Raw genomic sequence first — 20,424 nt, 5'->3', positions numbered from 1 at the left:
CTGCTCTGGAGGCTTGGCTGCCACGTGCTCTCCCTGTCGTCCTGCAGCTGTTGACAGTTTTCTTGACAGTGTGTTGCATATTTCTAATGGAGCTTTCTCTCAGGTGGAGTTTGCCAACCACTTTCTATGCAGCGTTCACATTTGGTGGGCCCTTGAGATGGTTTATAATAGGAGAGAGGACACGCTGGCAAAGCAGCGAAGTCAAAGAGTTAAACTGCAAGAACACTTAGGTCAGCAAAATGCTGTATCTAAACAGAAGTAAACTGTGAAGCAAAGGTGTGGGGGTTTTTTGTTTTGTTGTTTTTTTTTTTCTTTTGATGTCTATCTATTTATCGGAAGTTTTCAAGACTTGGCTGTTCAAAGGCACATCAAACAGCATGGTCTGAGTTCAGTGTTCTCCTTCCTCTGAGCAGGAGATTGGACTTGTGACCTCGTGAAACCCATTGCAGTGACTTTATGGTACTGCAAATGAAGCTCTCTCCAATACCTGATAAGTGTTACACGCACAATCCCCATCCCCCTCGACTGAATTAGTTCTTAATTAATGCTTTAAATATTCTGACTTTCTTTTGGGGATTCCATTATTTTTCTTTCATAAAAAATTGAAGTGGAATTGCCTATAGGCAAAATGGCTGACAGAGTGGAGAATTTCATTTGCAGGGCCTGTAGAAAGTAGTGCCGAGAGGCAGGAAAACAAAGATAAAAAGAAAATGGGAAAGTACAAAGAACGGGTTGTATACTCAATGTGTAAAGACTTTATGCAAGTTATTTGGGACAAATAGTCTAATGAATGCTAGATTTATCTTACTGTCAAAACACTTCTCATTTTCATCTATTTTATTGAATTAAAGTGATAGATAACTGTAGTTCCCCCTTCCCCACACCCTCAGTTCTTAGTTTTAAAGAAAATTACCTTGTTGTCATTTAAAACAATATTCAGTTAGACAGCTTTAATGGGCTTTTATAACTGAGCAAAATTTACTCTGATAAGATAAATTTAACTTCAATTAGGCTTGATTCTGGTGGATGGAAATGATTAGAAAAATATTAGTACTGTTATCTACTAATTTAAATGCTTTGCCTCAACTGGAGATGTTTGAAGAGGAATTTTGATAGGATTGCTTCAGAAATTATTCTTTGTATGCATTAACTGTTGCTGATGTTGTGGTTAATCTAAAGGGGCCTAGTTATGATCCTGGTGTATTGGCACTGTACACAAAGAAGTGCAAAGGAAAACCCATTTCAAAACATTAAAATTTCACCAGGCAGTTGCAAACCCAAAGGGAACACAAAAACATTGTAATTAGCAAATAACCAGTACGGTAAACATAACCCCCCAGTCTGAGACAGTTAATGATATTTTCACATATTACTGTAATAATGAAGTATGATGAGAAGTTATTGAAGTAGTTTTGCATGTTTTGGGGTTTTCTGCTTAAGAGATGGCTGGGGAGAAAGGGCTGGAGCCACTTGAAGGAAGACAAGAATTAAATCATCTGAATGAAGGGAGTTGGGGGGCTATGGTTTGGTGAATAAGCCTGGAATGGCCTTGAGGGCAAAGGCAAATGACTCTCATGTTCAAACATACACAAAAATGAAAGAGGAAAAGGGAAATGGCTCTTGTTTTTGTGTCTGCTGTCTTGGGTTAAAAATGAAGGAAGATAGCAAATCACCAGTGAGGCTGATCCTTGTGCAGGGCACATACAGGTGGGTAGAAGTTTGCTGTGCAGTGCAGGGATATAATGTGGGACAGTTCAGCTTTTGTGCTGGGACTAAAGCCATGACTGCAAACTCTGTTTTAAATTAGTGATTCCGTTTGGGAGTTGCCTTGTTCAGTGAAGAGATACCCTCTTCCTAACACAGATGACAGAGCTCTGAGCTCAACATTGCTCTTAACCTGTGGTAGGTGCAAAGATACATTCTTGCCCTGCCTCTATCTCTGCTGAGGAAAAAATCAGGCTCCAAACAGAAGCAGGGTTTAACATAGGAGATATGGCCCATTTGAAATCCAAAAGCTTCTGCAGCTGTGGTCATCCAGAAATCTTTGAAGATGCTTATGCTGACAGTAGACATCATACGGCTTTTTGATTCTTTTTTTGTTTGTTTGTTTGTTTTCTTCGTTTCCCCCCTTGTTTAACTTTTTTAAGGAAAGAAATCTCTAGTTGTTGGTATCACAGTGGAAAATGAAAGTGAGCATCTGAGTTTCTGAAAGATTACTGGATTTCTCAGGTGACTTGCTAATATTTAGAGACATTTAAAAAAGATCAGCTAAGGCATACAGAACTGAACATACACTTCATGGCCCAAGTGATAACATAATAAAACTACATAATACTTTACAGTTCTCTAGTACCTTCCATAATTAAAATCATTAAGTAATGCAGTCTGTGAGAATTTTTGAAAGATTTGTCATTGTTATAGGTAAAAAGGATTTACAAATTGTCTCCTGCAAAAGAAACAGCAGATACATTTTCTCCTAAATAATTTAATTCTGTCGTTATTTGATGTGTTTTCCACTAGCTGATGTGGTAAACTTAATGAAATTCCAGTTTTGTGGCTTCCAGTTTTGTTTTCTGTTAAAGTCAAAGCTGCTTTTTTATTTTATAAATTGAATGAAATAGAAACCCAGACACAAATGTACTGTTTCGTTTAGACAAGCAAAGGATAATACATGTGTGGCAAAAGCTGTCTTTCTGAAGTAGATTTGGTACTTCACAACTCTGCCATGGTAAGTCATGGCAGTTAAGTTGTGTAGCCTTAAGGCTTTAGTAAACAAAAATCCTTGAGGACTGTTGGCTGGCACAGACATGTGGGAACAATCATCTTGGTTTCAAGCTGTTGCAGGGAGGAACTGCAGTTGTGCACAGAGAGCCATGAAAACAGTGACACTTAAAAAGAAGCTGGGCTAAACAGCTTCTGTGCATGATAGCACCTAGTTAAAAAAGGATATTGATGTCCTTAGAGCAAAAATTTTTAAAGATATGTAGTTAATGAGATGGCTGTGAATGTGATTTAATTAAAATGCAAAATGTTCTCAAAGGCAGGATGCTAATTAATGTTGGCTGGACTCGACTAGGTAAAAAGTGCTTGTAACAAAGTTCTGGAATCATCTGTCTCCTTTGAAAAGTGCTCTTTTTAGATCTTTGGTCTTGGAAGTGGTTAATGATCTTAGTCAACAAACTGAACAGTTTACTGTGGCACAGTTCTCCATTTTTTTGATTTTTTTCCTGTGATTATTTAAATATGGCACTATAACCTAAATCTTAGCTCTTCAAAGAAATCCTTCACATTTGTGTTTCCTGTACAGGATCATATACCTTCCCCCTGCTAGCATTAGTTACGTTATTTCTGTGCAATAAAATTTGTAATCAGGTAATATTTGTTAAAGAAGTAATAGCATTAAGCTGCATTAGGTAAGTTGAATCTGTATTACTGCCTTTGGTTATTATCTGTTGTGTGAAATATAAAGAAGAAAGGCTTTGAGTTGTTTCCTCTCTGCTTCTCCCTTGAATGTGTTCTCTTTCTCACACAGAAGATCCATTTACTCCTATGATTCTCAACGTTAATTTCCATATTTTTGAGAAGGAACTGTGAGATGTAAAAAGTAATGACAATGCCAAGGTTTGCTGATCTCATTACAGACACCGTATATTGTGGGTTTCTGGCTCCTAAATGATTATACTTTTCCTACCTGTATCCATTTTACCAGCTGTAACTGTTTAAAGGCTGCATATGTATCCTGATGAATTTCCCCTGTAACTCTTTGCCACGGATCTGTCTCTGTTTTTCAAAGGTTCTTGCCTAACAATAACTGTGAATGTTTTTAGTTTTGCAGGAGGAATTGTGTAAGCAGTACCAGGTTACAAGAAACTAAATTTACAAAAGTGGAAAAAAATTCATTTTAAAAGTGCAAAAAAAATATTTCAGGAGGACAGGAGAGGATTTTTTTGTCAAGGATTAAGAATAATCTAAATCTAAAGAAGAAACTGAGGCATTCTACAAAATCAGCAGGAAATGAGTGAAAAAGGAGTGTGAAACTGTGGGGAGAGGTTGCAGAAGATGCTGTTACGTAAGAGCTGTAGGATAGAAACATCTCTGCTAATGTACAGTACTGCTTAAAAGATTGTCTGAATCAGCAGAGTTCTACTATGCTTGCTGTCAGAAATGTGTCTAAATATCATAAAACTGAGACCTAACAAGATAAAATCAGGGAGTTAGAAGTCAAGTATTTAGAGAGTTTTGAAAATGTTGGTACTCGTGTCAAGTTGGATTGAGAAGTTGATCAGAAGATAGAATAAAATGGATAAGGATGCTTTGGTTTTTGTTTCTGTAGTGATTATTTGGCTGCCTATTCTAACACAAAGGGTCAGACTGGATTTGTACAGGCAAATCTTGATTCTGACATTTTGTAATGTGTGGGGTTGATTTTTTTTTTCCCCCACACTAATTAATAATTTTTAAAAAAAAAACCCGTTGTTTTTGTAGGTATTGGTATAGGGTTTATGAATCATTATTGCCTTTGCTGGATTCCCTTCTACTTCTGCCTTTCAGTGGAAGTAAGTTTGATGCAAGCAAGGTGCATGTCAGGTACAATTACTGGGGCTGGCTCGAAATAGGCTGAAACAATTCTGCAAATACTGCTTTTATGAGGACTCTTTTCTTTTTCGTGTTCTTTTGTTTTCGTTTTTCAAATTCTTCCTCAGGTCAAACAAGCCTACCAGCTGTTTATTGTCTTTAAAGTCTGCTTTCTTCCAGCTGCCCCACATTGTGAGATCAGACACAAGATCAGTACAGGGTAGGAAAGACTGAAGAGTGTGTAAATAAAAACAGTTCGAGTTCACATTCACTGCGTGCTTACTTTCCACTTTGAGCTGTTTAAACACTTGAAGTTCCAAGAAAATACTTAACATACTTTCCATTAGTTAATTACTTTTACACTGTATCACTCTCTCATTGTTCTGAGCACTGCAGGGGCAACACCAAATTGGATTCTGGAATAGATTATAGTATTCATAAATACTGTAATCTCTTCGTATAATACATGATTAAAATCAATATCTCTTATATCTGCCCATTTCTATATATTCCTAATCTTTTACACAAATAATATTTTCCTGTTTTCTAAATATATGTACTGGTTGTGGTTGAATTTAAAACATTTTCAGAGCAAGATCAGAGAAAGTGACTTCTTATTGCGAAATATTTACAGTGTTTTTCAGTAGTAAATTTAGAGGAGCATTGCAGTTGAAATACTCTCCGTGAAGGGACACTAATGTTGCCTTAAAACTTCAGAGAAATAATCAAGTGACAAGAAGAAAAATTTTAGTAGAAATTACTACCAATAGCAATAGGAATTGTGAAGAGTCTTCTTTTCTTTGCTCTCTGCAAGAAGTGCTCATGGTGCCTGTGTGCTGTATCCAGTCCAGCAGAAGTGATTCTTTGGTCAGTTGCTTGCATGGAAGATGGATTACTACTGGAAAGATTTCTACTGGAGGTTCATCTTTTATCTTTAAATTTAGATAAATAGCAAAATCATGTAAAAATAAGCAGAGTCCGCACTGGGCAAGGAAGGAAACTGTAGAGGAAAGAGCACTGTTATATTTGAGCTTCAGATTACACTTCACTGATGTTTTACATGTTTTGGAACTCTAAAACAGAACAGGTATTTTTGTGTCATGGTATAGTTCAACATTCTTTTCTGTCTTTGCATATTTATAGCTAAATTTCTCTGCTTTATGTCAGGAGCAGTAAGGCTCCTGAGATTAGAAAGTATGGAAGTAAAGGATGGAAATCTCAATTCTCTGCAATACCTAGTCAATTCCACGTGACTTGAGTTGCAATAAAGTAATCTTTTCCCGTACTATGAATTTATTTATTTTTTTGAGTGAAGTGTAAATTTCATTTTACTCTTTTAGGTAGAAGAAATTCCATTTTCTTCATTAATAGACACATGTAATTACTAAGATATTTCACTGTGGAGCTGTTTAATCTTTCCACATAGCTTATAAAAGAGAAAATTGCTTTTCTCTTGCTGAATAATTTATTTATTTTTATTTTAGGCCAGTTTTATGTTTCCTGTGACGAAGGTCCTGGCTGACCTTTCAGTATAAGGATTGGTTTGCTTCCTTGTTTATTTTGAAATGCTGCCAGAAATTGGGCAGGAGGAAGAGAAGTTGCCTTTATTTTATCCCATTTTAGGATTTTATGCATGATTTCATAATGTTGTGGTAAATACAATAGTATATATTTAATACAGCTTGTAGGTTTATGTTTGCAACAGACTGGAAACAATTGAGAGTACTTTTCTTAAGCATAACCATAAACATAATGAAGCTTATCCTGCCAAGTGTCAGGCCACAAATAAAGACAGACACATGTGTGGTCAACCTGCCCTCCATTTCTAGGAAAAGTGCCATTGGACCAAATACACTAATTTTAAATCAGGCAGGAAATCTTTGCCAGACTTGACCTAGTCTCATATATGTTGGGGACTTGTGGTTGTTGCCCAGCCCTGCAGCTGTGTTGGCTTGTGAGCCAAGCAAAAGTTCAGCTGGATTTGCATAGAGGTGCCAGTGGCCTCTCTTATCTTTTTCTCTTCCAGCAGGATTCTGTGATCCAGCAGTCTGCCAGCAGGCTGGTCTACTTTGTGTCATCTCCTGTCATAAATGCTGAAGCAATCTGTCACATACCTAGTGAGAAGATAAGCTTAAATGATGTATGTTTTTCCTGGACAAAGAAGGGTTTAAAATAGATGCAAATGTTTTGGTACCATTCATTTTTATAAATGATCAGCTTTGCATGACTTGAAATCAGCTCCATTCCATGAAGTTAAATAAAAAGGAGTGATACAGGGGGTGGGAGCAGGCACAAGTGACATAGGAGGAATAGGGTACCCTGTCTGAGCATGCAAGTTTAGGGCTAAGAAAGCCAAAGCCCATCTGGGCCCGAATATAGCAAGAGAGGTGAAGGGCAACAAGAAAGATTTCTAGAGGCACATCAATAGCAGATTAGAGGGAATCTGGGCTCACTGATGAATGGGAGTGGAGATCTGATCCTAAAGGAGATGGAGAATGCCTTCTTCACTTTGATCATTACTGGTAAGACTAGCCTTCAGCAATCCCAGGTCTCTGAAACCAATGCTAAAGTCCAGGTAAACTTATCTTTGATGGAGGGGGAGCAGGTCAGGGAATATTTAAAGAAACTGGGCACATAAAAGTCGTTTGGCCTTACTGGAAAGCACCTACAAGCGCTGCTGGCATTGTGTGAGTTACCTTTGGGAAGTCGTGGTAGTAAGGAGAGCTTTCTGGCAACTGAAGAAAGCCAGTCTCGTTCTTAACTCTATGAAAGGCAAGAAGGAGGATTCAGGGGGGCTGGTATCCTCACATTGATCCTTGGGGAGGTCATACTAAGGAGGGAATAATCCTGGAAGCCATTTCCAAATGTATGACAGACAAGGAGGGGGGTTCCTCCAGTTAGCTGGCTTTGTTTTCTTGCTGCTTTAGCTGTTATTGTGAGAATTTCGTCTTCTGATGCACAACCAAAAGAATGATTTCTAGAACATGAGTTCAGAGTGGCAATGTGTTTTTAATTCCAGTAGTTACTATTAGTCATATCAATACATAAGTCCAAGAATTATTATCCACTTACAGTTCTAAGATAAACAGTTTGATTTTGATGTGGTACTTAACAGTTCAGTGTATTTAAAAAAATGCATAGTAGTCTGCCAGTAAAAAAGAGAACCTTTCTATCCAACGAAAACCTTTATGTCAACCACAGAACAAAAATTATTGGGAAAATTATTTCAATGATTATATCTCATTTATCTCCATGAAGATAGATGCAGTTTGTATGATTTGAAGACGAGGGTGTGTTTTTCAAACTTTGTCTTGGCCGGTTGCAGGATTACTGGTAGACGGATTTTCTTGATGCTTTTGTATTTTTCTTGTTTGCTTCTGTGGGAACAGTGAGCAAATGGTTTTGGTGAGCAGCTGCTCAAAGAGAACATGAAAAGAAAACATGCCAGCAGTTTAAGTCGTTCTCATAGCACCTTGTTCCTCTTTGTGAAGGAGAAAGACATCCAGGGCATGGTTATGTGGTTCTCTGCTTCCATCTCCAGTTACTGTTCTAAACCCCATAGCCATCTTGTAGGGAACAGGAAAAAAGACATAGCATACTTTGAAGTTCAGGGCCTCCCTTTATTTATTTAATTATTTTTTTGCTGGCTGAAAAGTGTCTGCAGTCACATGCGCGTGGAGGTTGGCCAAATGGGTAACAATCATAACAGAATTCAGATCCGTTATGTTGGATTTTCCCCAACTAGGAAAAAGTTCTTGCATGGTTGTTATAGTTTCATAGGCTTAAAATGTAGTGGCAATAGTTAATGCAAAATTTTAAAGTATAAACAGTCATCATTTAAAATGTCAAATGCAGCAGCTGAGAGAGAACTCGGGATGGCAGCTGTGACGTGCCATATTGATAAATCAGAATAATAAATTCAAGACATATGTTATGATTTCAGTAATGCAATCCAGATTATGTATTAGAAGGTAACAGTTGTGCATTTTGAGTGCTAGAAGTTTACTTTGCCTTTGACCTGATGCCTTGACATACACTAAAGGTACAGTGTTGCTGTATTGTGATAAATCATATTTGTGCTCAAGTGGTACCAACAACCTGAGTTTCTGTTCAAATGAGACATTGCAGTTTGATATGCAGTGTAAAACTAGAAAGATTCTCATTCCATAAGAATTCCATTTTCTTTTCTTTGTTGCATAAGATGCAGAAGGAACTTTAAGATATCGAAATTTGAGTGGGGGGGAGGTACTTGCTGTGGTCGAGTCTTAAAGTGAGTGTGAGAGCATTTTTACACAAGTGATGAGAACCTCCTGGACATGATTGACTTAAATTAGCTTGATTGGTTTTTATCAATTGCAGCTGGACTATTTAGCATAAAAATGCAAAACATCCAAAAATCATTTGCCTTGCAGTGTAGTACAAAGATGGTTTTAGTTAGTCTTTAAGATGTTTCAAATGTTTATTCTACACAGATTCTCTGAGAATGGATCCAGAACATATCTAGTTACAGAGAATTAGTATAGATATTGTAAACGTCGAGAAAATTAATTAAGGAAAATATGCTGCTTTGTGAATTACGTATTTAGGATTTTGTCTTTTCTTTTCCTTTAACTGTGTTAGTAAATTAAACAGTTCAAAGATATTTGGTGTAGTGTCATAATCAGGCACCTGGCTTTAAAAGCTGGAAGAGAAGGACTAGAACTTCTGTGTGACGTACAATAGTCTGACTTGCTCTCTCAACCAGTGACGTGCTTGAGAGAAATCCTGAATAAATTTCTTTCTAAATAAGACAAGTAAATTTTAGGCCAGTGTTGAGGATTGCAACCCAGCGTTAAAAAATGGACCAGGGAAAGGCTGCTACTGTTATTTAAAGGCTATATTCTGTATATTGGGGTTTGATATATGATGCCATCTGAATTTCCTTTTTGTAGGACTGTACTCTTTGCAAACTGACAATCCTGTCTTTGTTTTATAGGTTTCTCTTTTTCAGTGGCTTAATGATTTATATAGATGTGACCTCGAGGCTAATTAAGTGCTTCTTTTTATTCCTTGGATGCTTAATGTTATCTCATTCACAGGAAAAATATTCATATATAAAACTTGCATTATTTGCTGTCATCAATTGTAGCCAGAAATTATGTTGAAGAAGAACCCTTAGTGTTATGCCAAGCAATAGACTATATTGAAGAGTGAGATTACTTGAAGTCACTCTTTTGTACACTTTTAAAGGTTTTTGATACAGGATGCCTGCATGAGGGTCAAAGCCTTTTTTTATTCCTTAAATTCATTTAGTCATACATGTTCCTAAAATAATGATGCCAGTTTAGATCTTTATACAGAGTCTTGGAATTAAGATGTTAAGAATGGAAACTCAGCCAGGTGAGGGCACACTTAATGATACAATTTCAGTGGCTGAAAAAATTAAATATTTATATACCCATGTATATAAAATATATAATTTTGTACTTATATGTAAATAAACACAAGAATGTATGGGGACTATTTTATTTTATCCCTGTGCTATCAGTTTCATTCTTTGTTGACATTAAAAATCACATCTATATACATAATTCAGCAAAAAACTTTTTTACTCCTCTGTTAGGTCTTGCAATCCAGTACAGAGATGAATGAGGGTAGAGGGTTATATTTCTTCTTGCATAAATAATACAAGGGTTTAGAAAGTTTCAGTTACAGAGGCACTTAATTGCATCTGCACAATTTACAGACAGCCTGCAGAGGTATTACTGGGGGTATAATATATGCAGGAAGAACAAAGGCTGACTTTCCTGTCCTAGATTTAATTTTCAGGAATGATTGGCCTAAAAATCCCCTGGTTTTTGCAGAGTGAAATCAAAGAGGATAATACACCTCTGTATTCAAAGATATGCTGTTGTAATGCAGTGTTAAGGTAGATGTATATTTAATAAATTCTTTAGTTGCTGTTATTTGCTACTGGCTCTTCACTTCTTAAAAAACTTCCTTACTAAAGGGGTACTTGGAAATTAAATTGTTTAAGACAGCTTGACAGCTACAGAGAGAAATATTAGCAGTTCTTTAACATGTCTTTTACTGGGTGGGAGTTTTCTGGGGTGTTTTTGGTTTCGTTTTTTTGCTTTTCTTCTGCTTGAGATGGTATTGTAATACTCTTATATTTTGATAAATATAATTAAATTTGCATAGTGCAGGGTCCTATATAGTCAATCTATGCTAAACTTCAGTTAAGATTGTTTTTGTGTGCTGGCATTGTCCTCTTTTTTGAAATCTATCTTTATTTTCCCAGTCTTTTGAGGAGATTGAAAAAAGGAGCAGAATTTCACCCATGTGCAGAATTATCTATGTCTGGGAAAAAGATTACTTTCAGAATGCTTTCCAGGAAAAGAAAAACAGATGAGGAATGGTACTTGCTTTATTTATTTATTTACTTTTAGAATTTTCTTAAAGGGCAGATTTATAAGGCTCCATGTTAATGTCAGCTGTCAGAGATTGGGAAGTGAATTTTCATACTCAGGTTTCATTTCCATGACTAGTAAGTCTGCTTTCATGTAGCCTCTACTTCTCTCTTAAATTATTTATACCCTCATTTTTTCAGCAGTAATATTTCGTTTATGCACGAATATGCATAGACATCTCTATATATGCACTAAATATTTATATATAGGCTAAAAAGAATATTCATGAAATATATATACTATATACACTAAAAAGAATATTAAGAATGATTAAGTAGTAAACATTTTTTTAAATGAATGTTTCTTCCATGTTTTCTATGGCATGTTAACAAAATCGTTTCCACAGTTGTTTATATCTTTATATTTAAGGATAACCTCAGTTGAAAGGGTTGAAATCCTAGAAGATTCAATCCTAGAAGTATTTCAAAGACATACTTTCAAGTACAGAAACTTTCAACAGAAGTCTTTTGAACACAATCAGTTGAAAAAGAGGAATTCTTGTGATATTTTTGGAACAAAATCCGAAGCTTGCAATTTCATTGGTAACGTAGGATTTAGAATTGAATTTTACTACTCCCATCTCCAGACTGCATAGCAAACTTGAAACAAATAGTAAAAATTCGTTTATGTCTAAAGTAAAAACATACCTTATTCTGACAATCTCCCTTTGGACTTGCTATAAAAGATTATTTGTCTGGTATGGAAAAAACCCTTTTCATTTAGCCATTTTTAGAGGGCCACTGTGCCTCCATTTTGGTTATGAAATCAACTAAATTAGGCTAAGGCAGTATCTTTCTTTGAGGAGACTGCTAATCTTTAAACAACAAATACACATAATGTCTCATTTAGCTGAATCTCAGTAGGGCTTTTCTTGCCACATCGTGTTCAGATATTTTAGATGGGAAATGCTTCAGCCCAAGAGTGGTAGAATTGGTAAAATATTGGCTAAGAGAGGAACAGTGTAGAGAGCAGGACAAGGAAGGACCAGGTTGGGGATAATTATTGTTGAAGCATCTCAAGGCTTGGTATTGTGATGAGGCTTATTTAGTATTTCCATCACTCAGCTTGTGCCAGACTTTGGGAGCACGCACATGGAAGTGCACAGCTTGGAGTCACAAGTGGGGCTGAGATTTGGATGATCCTGAATTCTGAAGTGAGAAAAATGGATGAGATGTGGTAATACAAAAGGCAGGGTTATGCCCCTGAGAACAAAAAAGCCTACAACTTCTGTAATGTAAAGCTCGAGGTAAAGGCAGTAACAGTGTGTTAGAGTTTTGCTGTTAGCCACCAATAAAACATGGCTGTGGAAAATCTGATCCTAGAATGTATCAGGAGAGAGATTTCTGTTACAGATGGGCAATATTTTTATGTCCTCTGTGAGATCTCATGTGAAATGCAGTCACACAGGTTCAAGAAAGATTAATTTAGGATAGCAGAGGTGAAGAGGAGGGTGAGAGGGATAATCAGGAAAGTGAAAGAACCTTGTAATGGTGCAAAAAAGGCTCAAATCTATCTTTGCATTGTGGTTTCATGTGCAGGGATTGTTGCAGTCAATTAATTTTGCTTATCACTGTAGTGAACTGGTGACATTCCTCCTTCTGTTGGCTGTGATATATTCACTAAGGAGTAGTAATTTCCAACTCTGAGATGAATGATTGTTTACATGGGGTAATCTGACCAGACTCTAAAACATTTCTAAAAAATTATTTTAATTTTTACAAAATAGGCTTGTCAGTCGGTGCTCAGAATCTTGTAGCTTATATGCTATTTCATCATTTAGTATTATTTACATGTCACAGTCTGGTGGTTCAGCAATTTGAGTTCAGAAAATTTTAGAGGTGAATTTTTTAATTAGAGTAAGTAGTTCTAAGAAGTAGTTAGAGGTTTATTCACGCTCTAAAAAAATGCAGCAGTTTTCAGAGAAAGGGCTATAACTTGGTTTCTGGAAGAATGTGGACAGGAGAGATACAAGAGCCAAACTGGCATTTTTCTTGGAGAAAATGCTGTGTTGTATTTAAAATAACCAATATATGTTTAGCTTGTAGTTTTAACCTTCTCTGTTTACAGTGTTCTTATGAATAAAAGAAAAATATTGCCCAAGCTGTTTTATGTTGCTCTTTTTATGAGCTGGCCATAGATTCTGGAAGATAAGGTTGTAGTCAAACTAATTCCAGCTGGAGCTATTGATGTGTAGGAATGTCTGATAAACAAGTGGGTGACACAAACAGGTGTTCCAGTTGCAGAACAGGGTGAATCATCAGATTGTCTTCCAAGAGATGGGTCTCAGTCAAACCATGAATTTGAGAGGGAGGCCAAGGATACAGCTCACCCCTCCGAGTGTGACACAGGCTCTCTAGCTCAGCTGGAGACAGATTTCACCTACAGGCACCTCCTTTGTTTGAATGTTCTGAGTGCATTACAAACCTAAATATGCTTTTTGAAAATCACACATTCACTGCTGTGTCAACTATTTGTAATAAGTGACTCCTACTAGTAAAAAAAAATTAAACCGAGAAATCACAGTTTATGTAAAAAGTCTGTTTTGACCATATATAAAGCTAATGGTTATTTACTGATGATTCTTACACTGTTATGGAATTTTACTTATTTATTTTTCATGAAGCAGTTAAATGCATTGGCATGACTTTAAAAAAGAACATTGTGGCCTATTTTATTTTACTTTCTATTAATCTGTTACAGTATAATAAAACTTGAATGTTTTTGGAGACAGAAATTTCAAAAGTTAAAAGCTTCCAAGATGGATAGTTTTGTAAATTGGTTTTTAGTATTTTGAATTTATAACTATCATTATGTTGCTAAATAACATTGACTCTGGAATAACTGACTTCCTTTTGCAGTAATTCAAAAGTATTATGACAGCTATAGTTTTATAGTGAACATAAAAATCAGTGAGGTAAGTTCAATGAGGTAAGGTTAGTGTTGGAAGTTTTATTAACAAAAACTCTGAGTATTGGCACGAGTTATAATTCCCATGCGTTTTCCAAAATTTGCTTGAACTAAACTGAATATGAAATTCTGAACTTTGGGCTAGTTGCTTTAAACGACCTAATTTTAGTGGTAGGAATAGGCAAAGATATAAATTTGAATAAAACAGCTGTTAGGCAGTTGGCTGCATTGATAAACTACACATGATCAGAATTCCTTGTGGCATGTGATGTTCCACAAGGACAAGCTTCATACTGCCTGAGGGAGCCATTTATATTTTGGTAACAATCTGGTTCAGCCGAAACCTTTTCTAGTGTAGTTTGACAGTCACTTTATCAATTTTCTCTTTTAAAGAGCAACATAATCTGGACTGGTGCATAAAAAAGAACGTAAGAAAAATAAAGAGAGATTAGTCGAGATGGTGTCTGGCAAAGCTGTCAGGGATGGAGGCAGGCGGGTTTATGAAACCTGGAGGTGCCATCTTTCAGGATTGAGTAAGGTGCATTTGAGGCATCACAGTCAGGTGCTTCTCCCACCCTCGTACAGAAGGACTGCAAGAGCTTGTGACAGGGATTCTATAAGGGAAATGGTCTGAGTTTGTTCTCCTGATGTGAACAGGGCAACACTGTCCTGTGTTTGTGAAACACCTCATGTTGTTCACTGGCTGTTCCCCTGGACTGCAATGTACTCAACTGCTCTAAACGCCTCTCCCTGTGTCAGTAAAATAGATTATCCTTTAAAGAATATAAAGCCTGTAAACTGTCATCTGAATTAAAATGTAAACTAGAGCAACCATAATACTCACAGTAGTAGAGGAATGAGAATGTTGTTGAAATAATGCTTGAAAGTGAAATGAAATGCTTTTCACTTTGCAAAGTGAAGTGCCAGCTAACTCACTAAAGTTTCAGTTTGGAAAAGAATGTAAAGCATATCAATTTTGACAAAATTCAGGTTTCTATAGCTTCAAAATGTGGACATGTTCTGCTTTTTCTGCCTTGAATTTTACATACATGAGGTGTTTTTGAAATAAATTAATGTATTATACTATGGATTGATAGGTACAGCCATTGCTGTGAAAAATATAATGTTTATCACATCAGACTGAAAAATGAGGGACAAAGATGATTTTTTTTTTTTTTTTTTAGTAGCTCTGAAGTGGAGAGTACGGTAGAGACACATGATATCCTTTCTGTACTTGTAGCTCAGTTCTCATATTTGCAAAAGGGCCCATGCTCTCTGCAGTAACAACTAAGTACTCCTGTGTGGAAAATTAGAGTGACGGGTCTTTTATTTTTGGTTTAAATTGGTTTTCATAATAATAACTTGAAATATTACATTTCCCCAGATACATGGGCATGTATAAATACAGATCTTTAATAGAAATCTGTTATTTTTATTAACAGAAGCTTTTCCTGCAAAGGTGGCTGCATAATACACTAAGAGAGCAAGTAGCAGCACAGAAAGTGTCAGCAGCCCTGTGGAGCCTGTCGTGGTTACCAGGAAAGGGGGGAATGATGATACAAAAGGGGAGAAGATGGAATCTTGATACAGTGGCAGAGTTTGGCTGCAGCGTGTGCTGGAACAGAGGTGGGGTCAGGAGGGAGGCTGACAGTGGGTTACAGTTTTGCCTTCTCATCACTCCAGGTGTGGTACTACAGTGCACTTAGTACTTCACTAGTAAGTTCAGAGTCAGTTTTAAAGAAATACAGTAAAATATTTGCTTTAAATGGATGTATTTATGATGGTAAAATAAGTAATTCTTAACAGTGAAACACAGTAGTGCTTCTTCATGTTTTACTTCCTCATGGAACTCCATAGCATTAAACCCACTTTTATGAGTGATATATATAATATGGCATATGAGTTAAACAGTTAACAGAAAGGAACTTCAAGAAATAGTCACTACTGGAGCTGGTAGTGAGTGGCGGGTGATGACGTGAAGATTAATAAAGTTTGACTTCGAATTTGGCAATTTTTGCCACTTACATGAACTTTTTTTTCCTAAAGTATAACCCATTTTTAAGTTTTTGCAGTCTGTTGTATATTTCCAGAGCAGGTGACAGAGTTTATTGTGTTAAATAGTTGAAATAAGTAGTTGCTGAGGAAAAAGAAGTTAGACAAAATTAAAAAGCAATTTACTTGGGAAGAGGTCTTTGAAACATTCTATGTGTTAGCTATCAGATCTGTTTTTGCTTTATTTTTCTGGAAAATGATGATGTTCTTCAGACTGCCAAGTTTTACTAGTAAATATACTGCCAAAGCTTGAGAAAAATAAGTCAAGGACTCTTAAAATTACATAGTGTTGAGTGAAAAGCCAAAGAGAGGGGTTTTGTGTACCAGAAATCCTTATCCTTTCAAATATAAAAAATATATATCTGATGCTGTAAAATGACCCATATTAATTCCCTTTCAGATCATATTTAAAATGCCTTAAGTGTAAAAGGAGAATTGCAGAAATTTCTCATAGTGTACTGGCATGCTCCATCTGACTACCTCATTGTTTCATTATTTCAGAGATATGATTACACAGAACCATTTTCAGGGAAGAGATAATTTCTAATTTTGGCAAATTCATCCTGGCTACAAATGAAGTAGTATATTTTGCTTCTTTTTGTCCACGAGATGAGGAACTGATTTAACAGCTTTTTGGTTTTAAACATCTGGAGGTTCATATTTGACTTATGAAATGATGTCATACATGCTTAGTGCAGAGCAGATAGGATAAGGTCGCCTGCAGTTCAGGCTGAGGTAGTTTTATTTCATATTATGGGGAATGCAAAAGTCTTGTTTTATGATTACTAGAGACAGAAAGAAGAATTCAGGGAAGGAGAAAATGACTGACATAACTGACGCTCTCTTAAACCTCCACATTGCATTCCCATGGACAGAAAATAAATCTGTACACCCAAGACCACACACAGTACAGGTTCCCTATTCACTCTCCCAGACTGGCACTGGCTCAGAGTTCTGCCTCTGAAAACTCACGTAGAGCACTGCTTTCAAAATGGCTCCTTGCTGTCAATGGTAGTTTGGGGGATGATGTACCTATTCTATCAAAATACGTGAACTTCATTATGTAGGTGGATTTATGAATTAAAGTGCTCTGCTGTAACAGTCTCAAGGTGAGGAGATATAAGAAAATAGGTATGTATTTGGCAGATGCTTTTCTGCCACTGAAGGCTGTGCTGGACATGCTGAACTCCTTCTGTCCCAATGGTTGTACTGTCCTTGTGTGAACTGGGGTTGATGGGATTGAGATTCTCTGGCTGAGATTCTCAGTGCAATTGAAGCTGCACTTCAGTTGTGCTTTAAAGTTTTTATTTGAAGCTACCAAGGCTAGAATTGAATTCTTAAATGAAAACCAAGGTAGTCTTATATTAAGAGCAGTCTCTGGTAGGGACTGGAGTTCTAGGCAGAAGTTATACCACTTATATCTGAATATGTTCAGACCTTAAGTCCATATGCAACTTCTGGAAGAATGCAATTCACCTCAAACATATTAGTTAACTGTTGGAAAGTTACCACGGAGCTGAAAAAAACTGAACTAAAGTGTGAACTATTTACATGAAGGTGTGTGGAGTAATCTATTTATAACATTAACAAGAAAACAGTCTGTTTCTGCATTTAGAGTCAGTCCAGACAATTCTGAAATACTGGGTACCTGGTGCTCTGTGGCACAGTCAAGGTTGCAACCCTTGAACTAACTTAAAAGTTTTCATGTGGATGACCTGAATGCTAACCAGGGAAAGGAATAATGGGCTCTGCTACAGTTCCACATGTGTTTCTTTTCGGTGTGAAAGAAAACCACCATACACTTCTCTTGTCCCTCCAGGGTGAATTTGTGTCTTTGTGTAAGGAATAGAAATAATGTATTGGTCGTGCTATGAGCTGGCTGGTGGTGAGAGAAAAAGCAGAAAGGTTTAGTTACGTGGTGCTGTTTAACTATTGTGTGAAGGCAAGATTGGGGCCTGAGAAACTGGAATGGACAGGGCTCTGCTCCTGTTTCCCACACAGGTTGTCACTCAGAGTGGCAATTCAGAGCCATTTACTCATCCTCTCAATCCTCCTTCTTGTGCTCCCCTGTTTGAATGCCTAAAATCCCCATTTCCAAGTTGAATGTAGTGATGTAATGATGGCAGGGTGTGTGTAAAGAAGTTTGTGAAGAAGAGTGAGAATTGTCTGCTCAGCCCTTTGGGGACTGGATGGGTAGGGAAGAGAAGATTATTGACTCAGCAGCCGCCCGGCTCAGCCGAGCCCAGCAGAGCTGTATCAGCACATGTGTTATCCCAGTCACTGGGGAACGGTATCAGTGCTTTGTTTATCCATCTAATCACCTTCAACTCCCCTTGACTTGAAGCATTAAAGCTTCTGCCTCGTGGCAGTTGGAAAATGAGACTTGCAGAGCCTGACTGAAGAGAACAGCTCTCGGAGCTCCCGCTGCAATGTTATGACGAGCTCCTCAGCTGCAGCTTAAAGGCCCAACAGAGATTTTTGTGATTTGACTTAAGGGATTGCTTTCAGACACGAAGCAAATAAGTGATTAAATATAAAGAAGACGTGGTAATGAGTTTCAGATGAGGTCTTTAATGTTTATTAAAAGAGGTCTGAAAGTTTGCTGCTACTACTATTTCTTGGTTTCCAATTCAAAAAGTCATCTTTGGATCCCATACTGCACACTGCTTACAAACTGAGAGATCCTGTTACTGTAATATTGTAAAAAATAGTCTTAAAAATAAAATAAATCCAGTAGAGTATAAATCTTTTTTCCAGTGTATAGAAAGGCAATGAGCCATTTTAAGAGCAGGAAAAACATGCATTTTGAGATCCAATAGATCATCTAAATTAGTCCCAAACCAAGCTTTAAAATGGCATTGCAAAGACTTTTGCTTTGAATAAATTTAGCATTACAAAACTCAGACTGTAAATAAATATAGATCTACTGATCGTTTTGTACTTTGCTAATATTCTGATTAACTAGGGGGAAAATAGCTTACTAGATAAGACCCTTGAAATAAATAAGACCCTTCACTTAAAAATGTGAAGCCAACATTTATGCCCTTTCAGTTACTACTATCTAGCTTTTTATTATGAATTAACCTTATGAATTTCTAGGTAATGAAAACTTTAAGCTCTTATTCTTTATTTTCTACCATTTGTGTGTTTAAAATTTGGATTATTGAATCTAAAATTTCTCACTTGCCTGACTTCCTGCAGCTCTCTTGTATATGGAGAATTATTCTAGGTTGCCACATCGTATATTTTCAACCCAAACCTTGTCTTCCCAGTGGTGTACCTTGGAGCTAAAACAAGCCTGTGAGTCCACTTAATGTGAACACCTCATGGTTCAGAGCTGCAGAAGAAGCCTCTGTTCAAGGAAACCTGTCTTTGTAATAATAAATGATTTATCTTAGTTCTCTACTTTGCAAGATGTTTAATAGTGCTGATCCAGTTTCCTGGGTATACAATGGTTTCTTGTGTTATTTTATTTACGAATGAGCTTTGAATAATATGATGCTCACATAGAAAAGAAAAAGTGTCCTTTGGTTTTGAGAAACTTTACATAAAACCTGTTCTTTGCTCCCAAAATCCCCCCCATTATTTTATACTGAGAGCCTCTCAGCAATTCATTTGTAACTGCTTTTCTGAACCAGAATGTGGAAGCAGGTATGATTTAGTGGAATTCCTGAAGGGACCAATACATGTAAGGTGTGATTCCTGCAGTACTGATGGTTAAATCCAAACATATTCTGTTTCTTTAATGAATTGTCTGCTATTTTATTACTGTTAGAATTACATTAAGAGAACAATAAAATTGCGTGCTTGAGCATTTACACAGCAAGAAATGAGAATATCAAGAGTGCTTACACTCTCTGGGCTTGTTAGAATTCTTTGGATTTTTTTTTCTTTTTAGTGTTTCTAAAGAAAAAAACCCTCCAGTTATGTATATAGAACATTTTGCTTAGGAAAATTGCTGGAATACCCCTTATTTTGTTTGACAGGGATTTGTGCTTACTACAGAGAAGTACAGTCAGATCTGTTTGTTAAGAGACTTGTGCAATTCACACTGGAGAAAAGTGTAACAAGTAAAAGAGTCTCTTAGTCTGAGATGAATTTGGAAAATCGACGTAGAAAAAAAATAATGCACTTCTTAAGTGAAGGAAAAAAGAGAATTAGAACTAAAACTAAAACTTAAATATGTTTGATTTACTTACTGTAGGTTGATGCCTTGCGGTTACGACTGGAAGAAAAAGAAACCTTTCTGAATAAAAAAACAAAACAACTTCAAGACCTCACAGAAGAGAAAGGAACCCTTGCTGGAGAAATTCGAGATATGAAAGACATGTTGGAAGTAAAAGAAAGAAAAATTAATGTCCTTCAAAAAAAGGTAAGATCACTGATGAAAGGATACGTTGTAAAACTTTTGAGACACATTTAAAGGGAATACATTTATTTC

At 36.6% G+C, this 20,424-nt stretch overlaps 1 protein-coding gene across 1 annotated transcript in view; it reads left to right on the top strand.

Moving 5' to 3' along the window:
• LOC113991671 (ERC protein 2) overlaps positions 1-20,424 on the top strand; it is a gene marked incomplete at its 3' end in the record, with an annotated part of 185,979 nt that overhangs the window by 109,248 nt on the left and 56,307 nt on the right. Inside the window, exon 8 of the mRNA XM_039379342.1 lies at positions 20,188-20,355. Coding sequence (XP_039235276.1) covers positions 20,188-20,355 — 168 coding nt within the window. The remainder of the gene's footprint in view (positions 1-20,187; positions 20,356-20,424) is intronic.

The sequence above is a fragment of the Pipra filicauda genome, unplaced genomic scaffold (genome assembly GCF_003945595.2).
Source record: "Pipra filicauda isolate LSUMZ 115617 unplaced genomic scaffold, ASM394559v2 scaffold165_size2600900_pilon, whole genome shotgun sequence".
Classification (NCBI taxonomy): domain Eukaryota; kingdom Metazoa; phylum Chordata; class Aves; order Passeriformes; family Pipridae; genus Pipra; species Pipra filicauda.
This window is presented reverse-complemented; position numbering and strand designations above follow the sequence as displayed.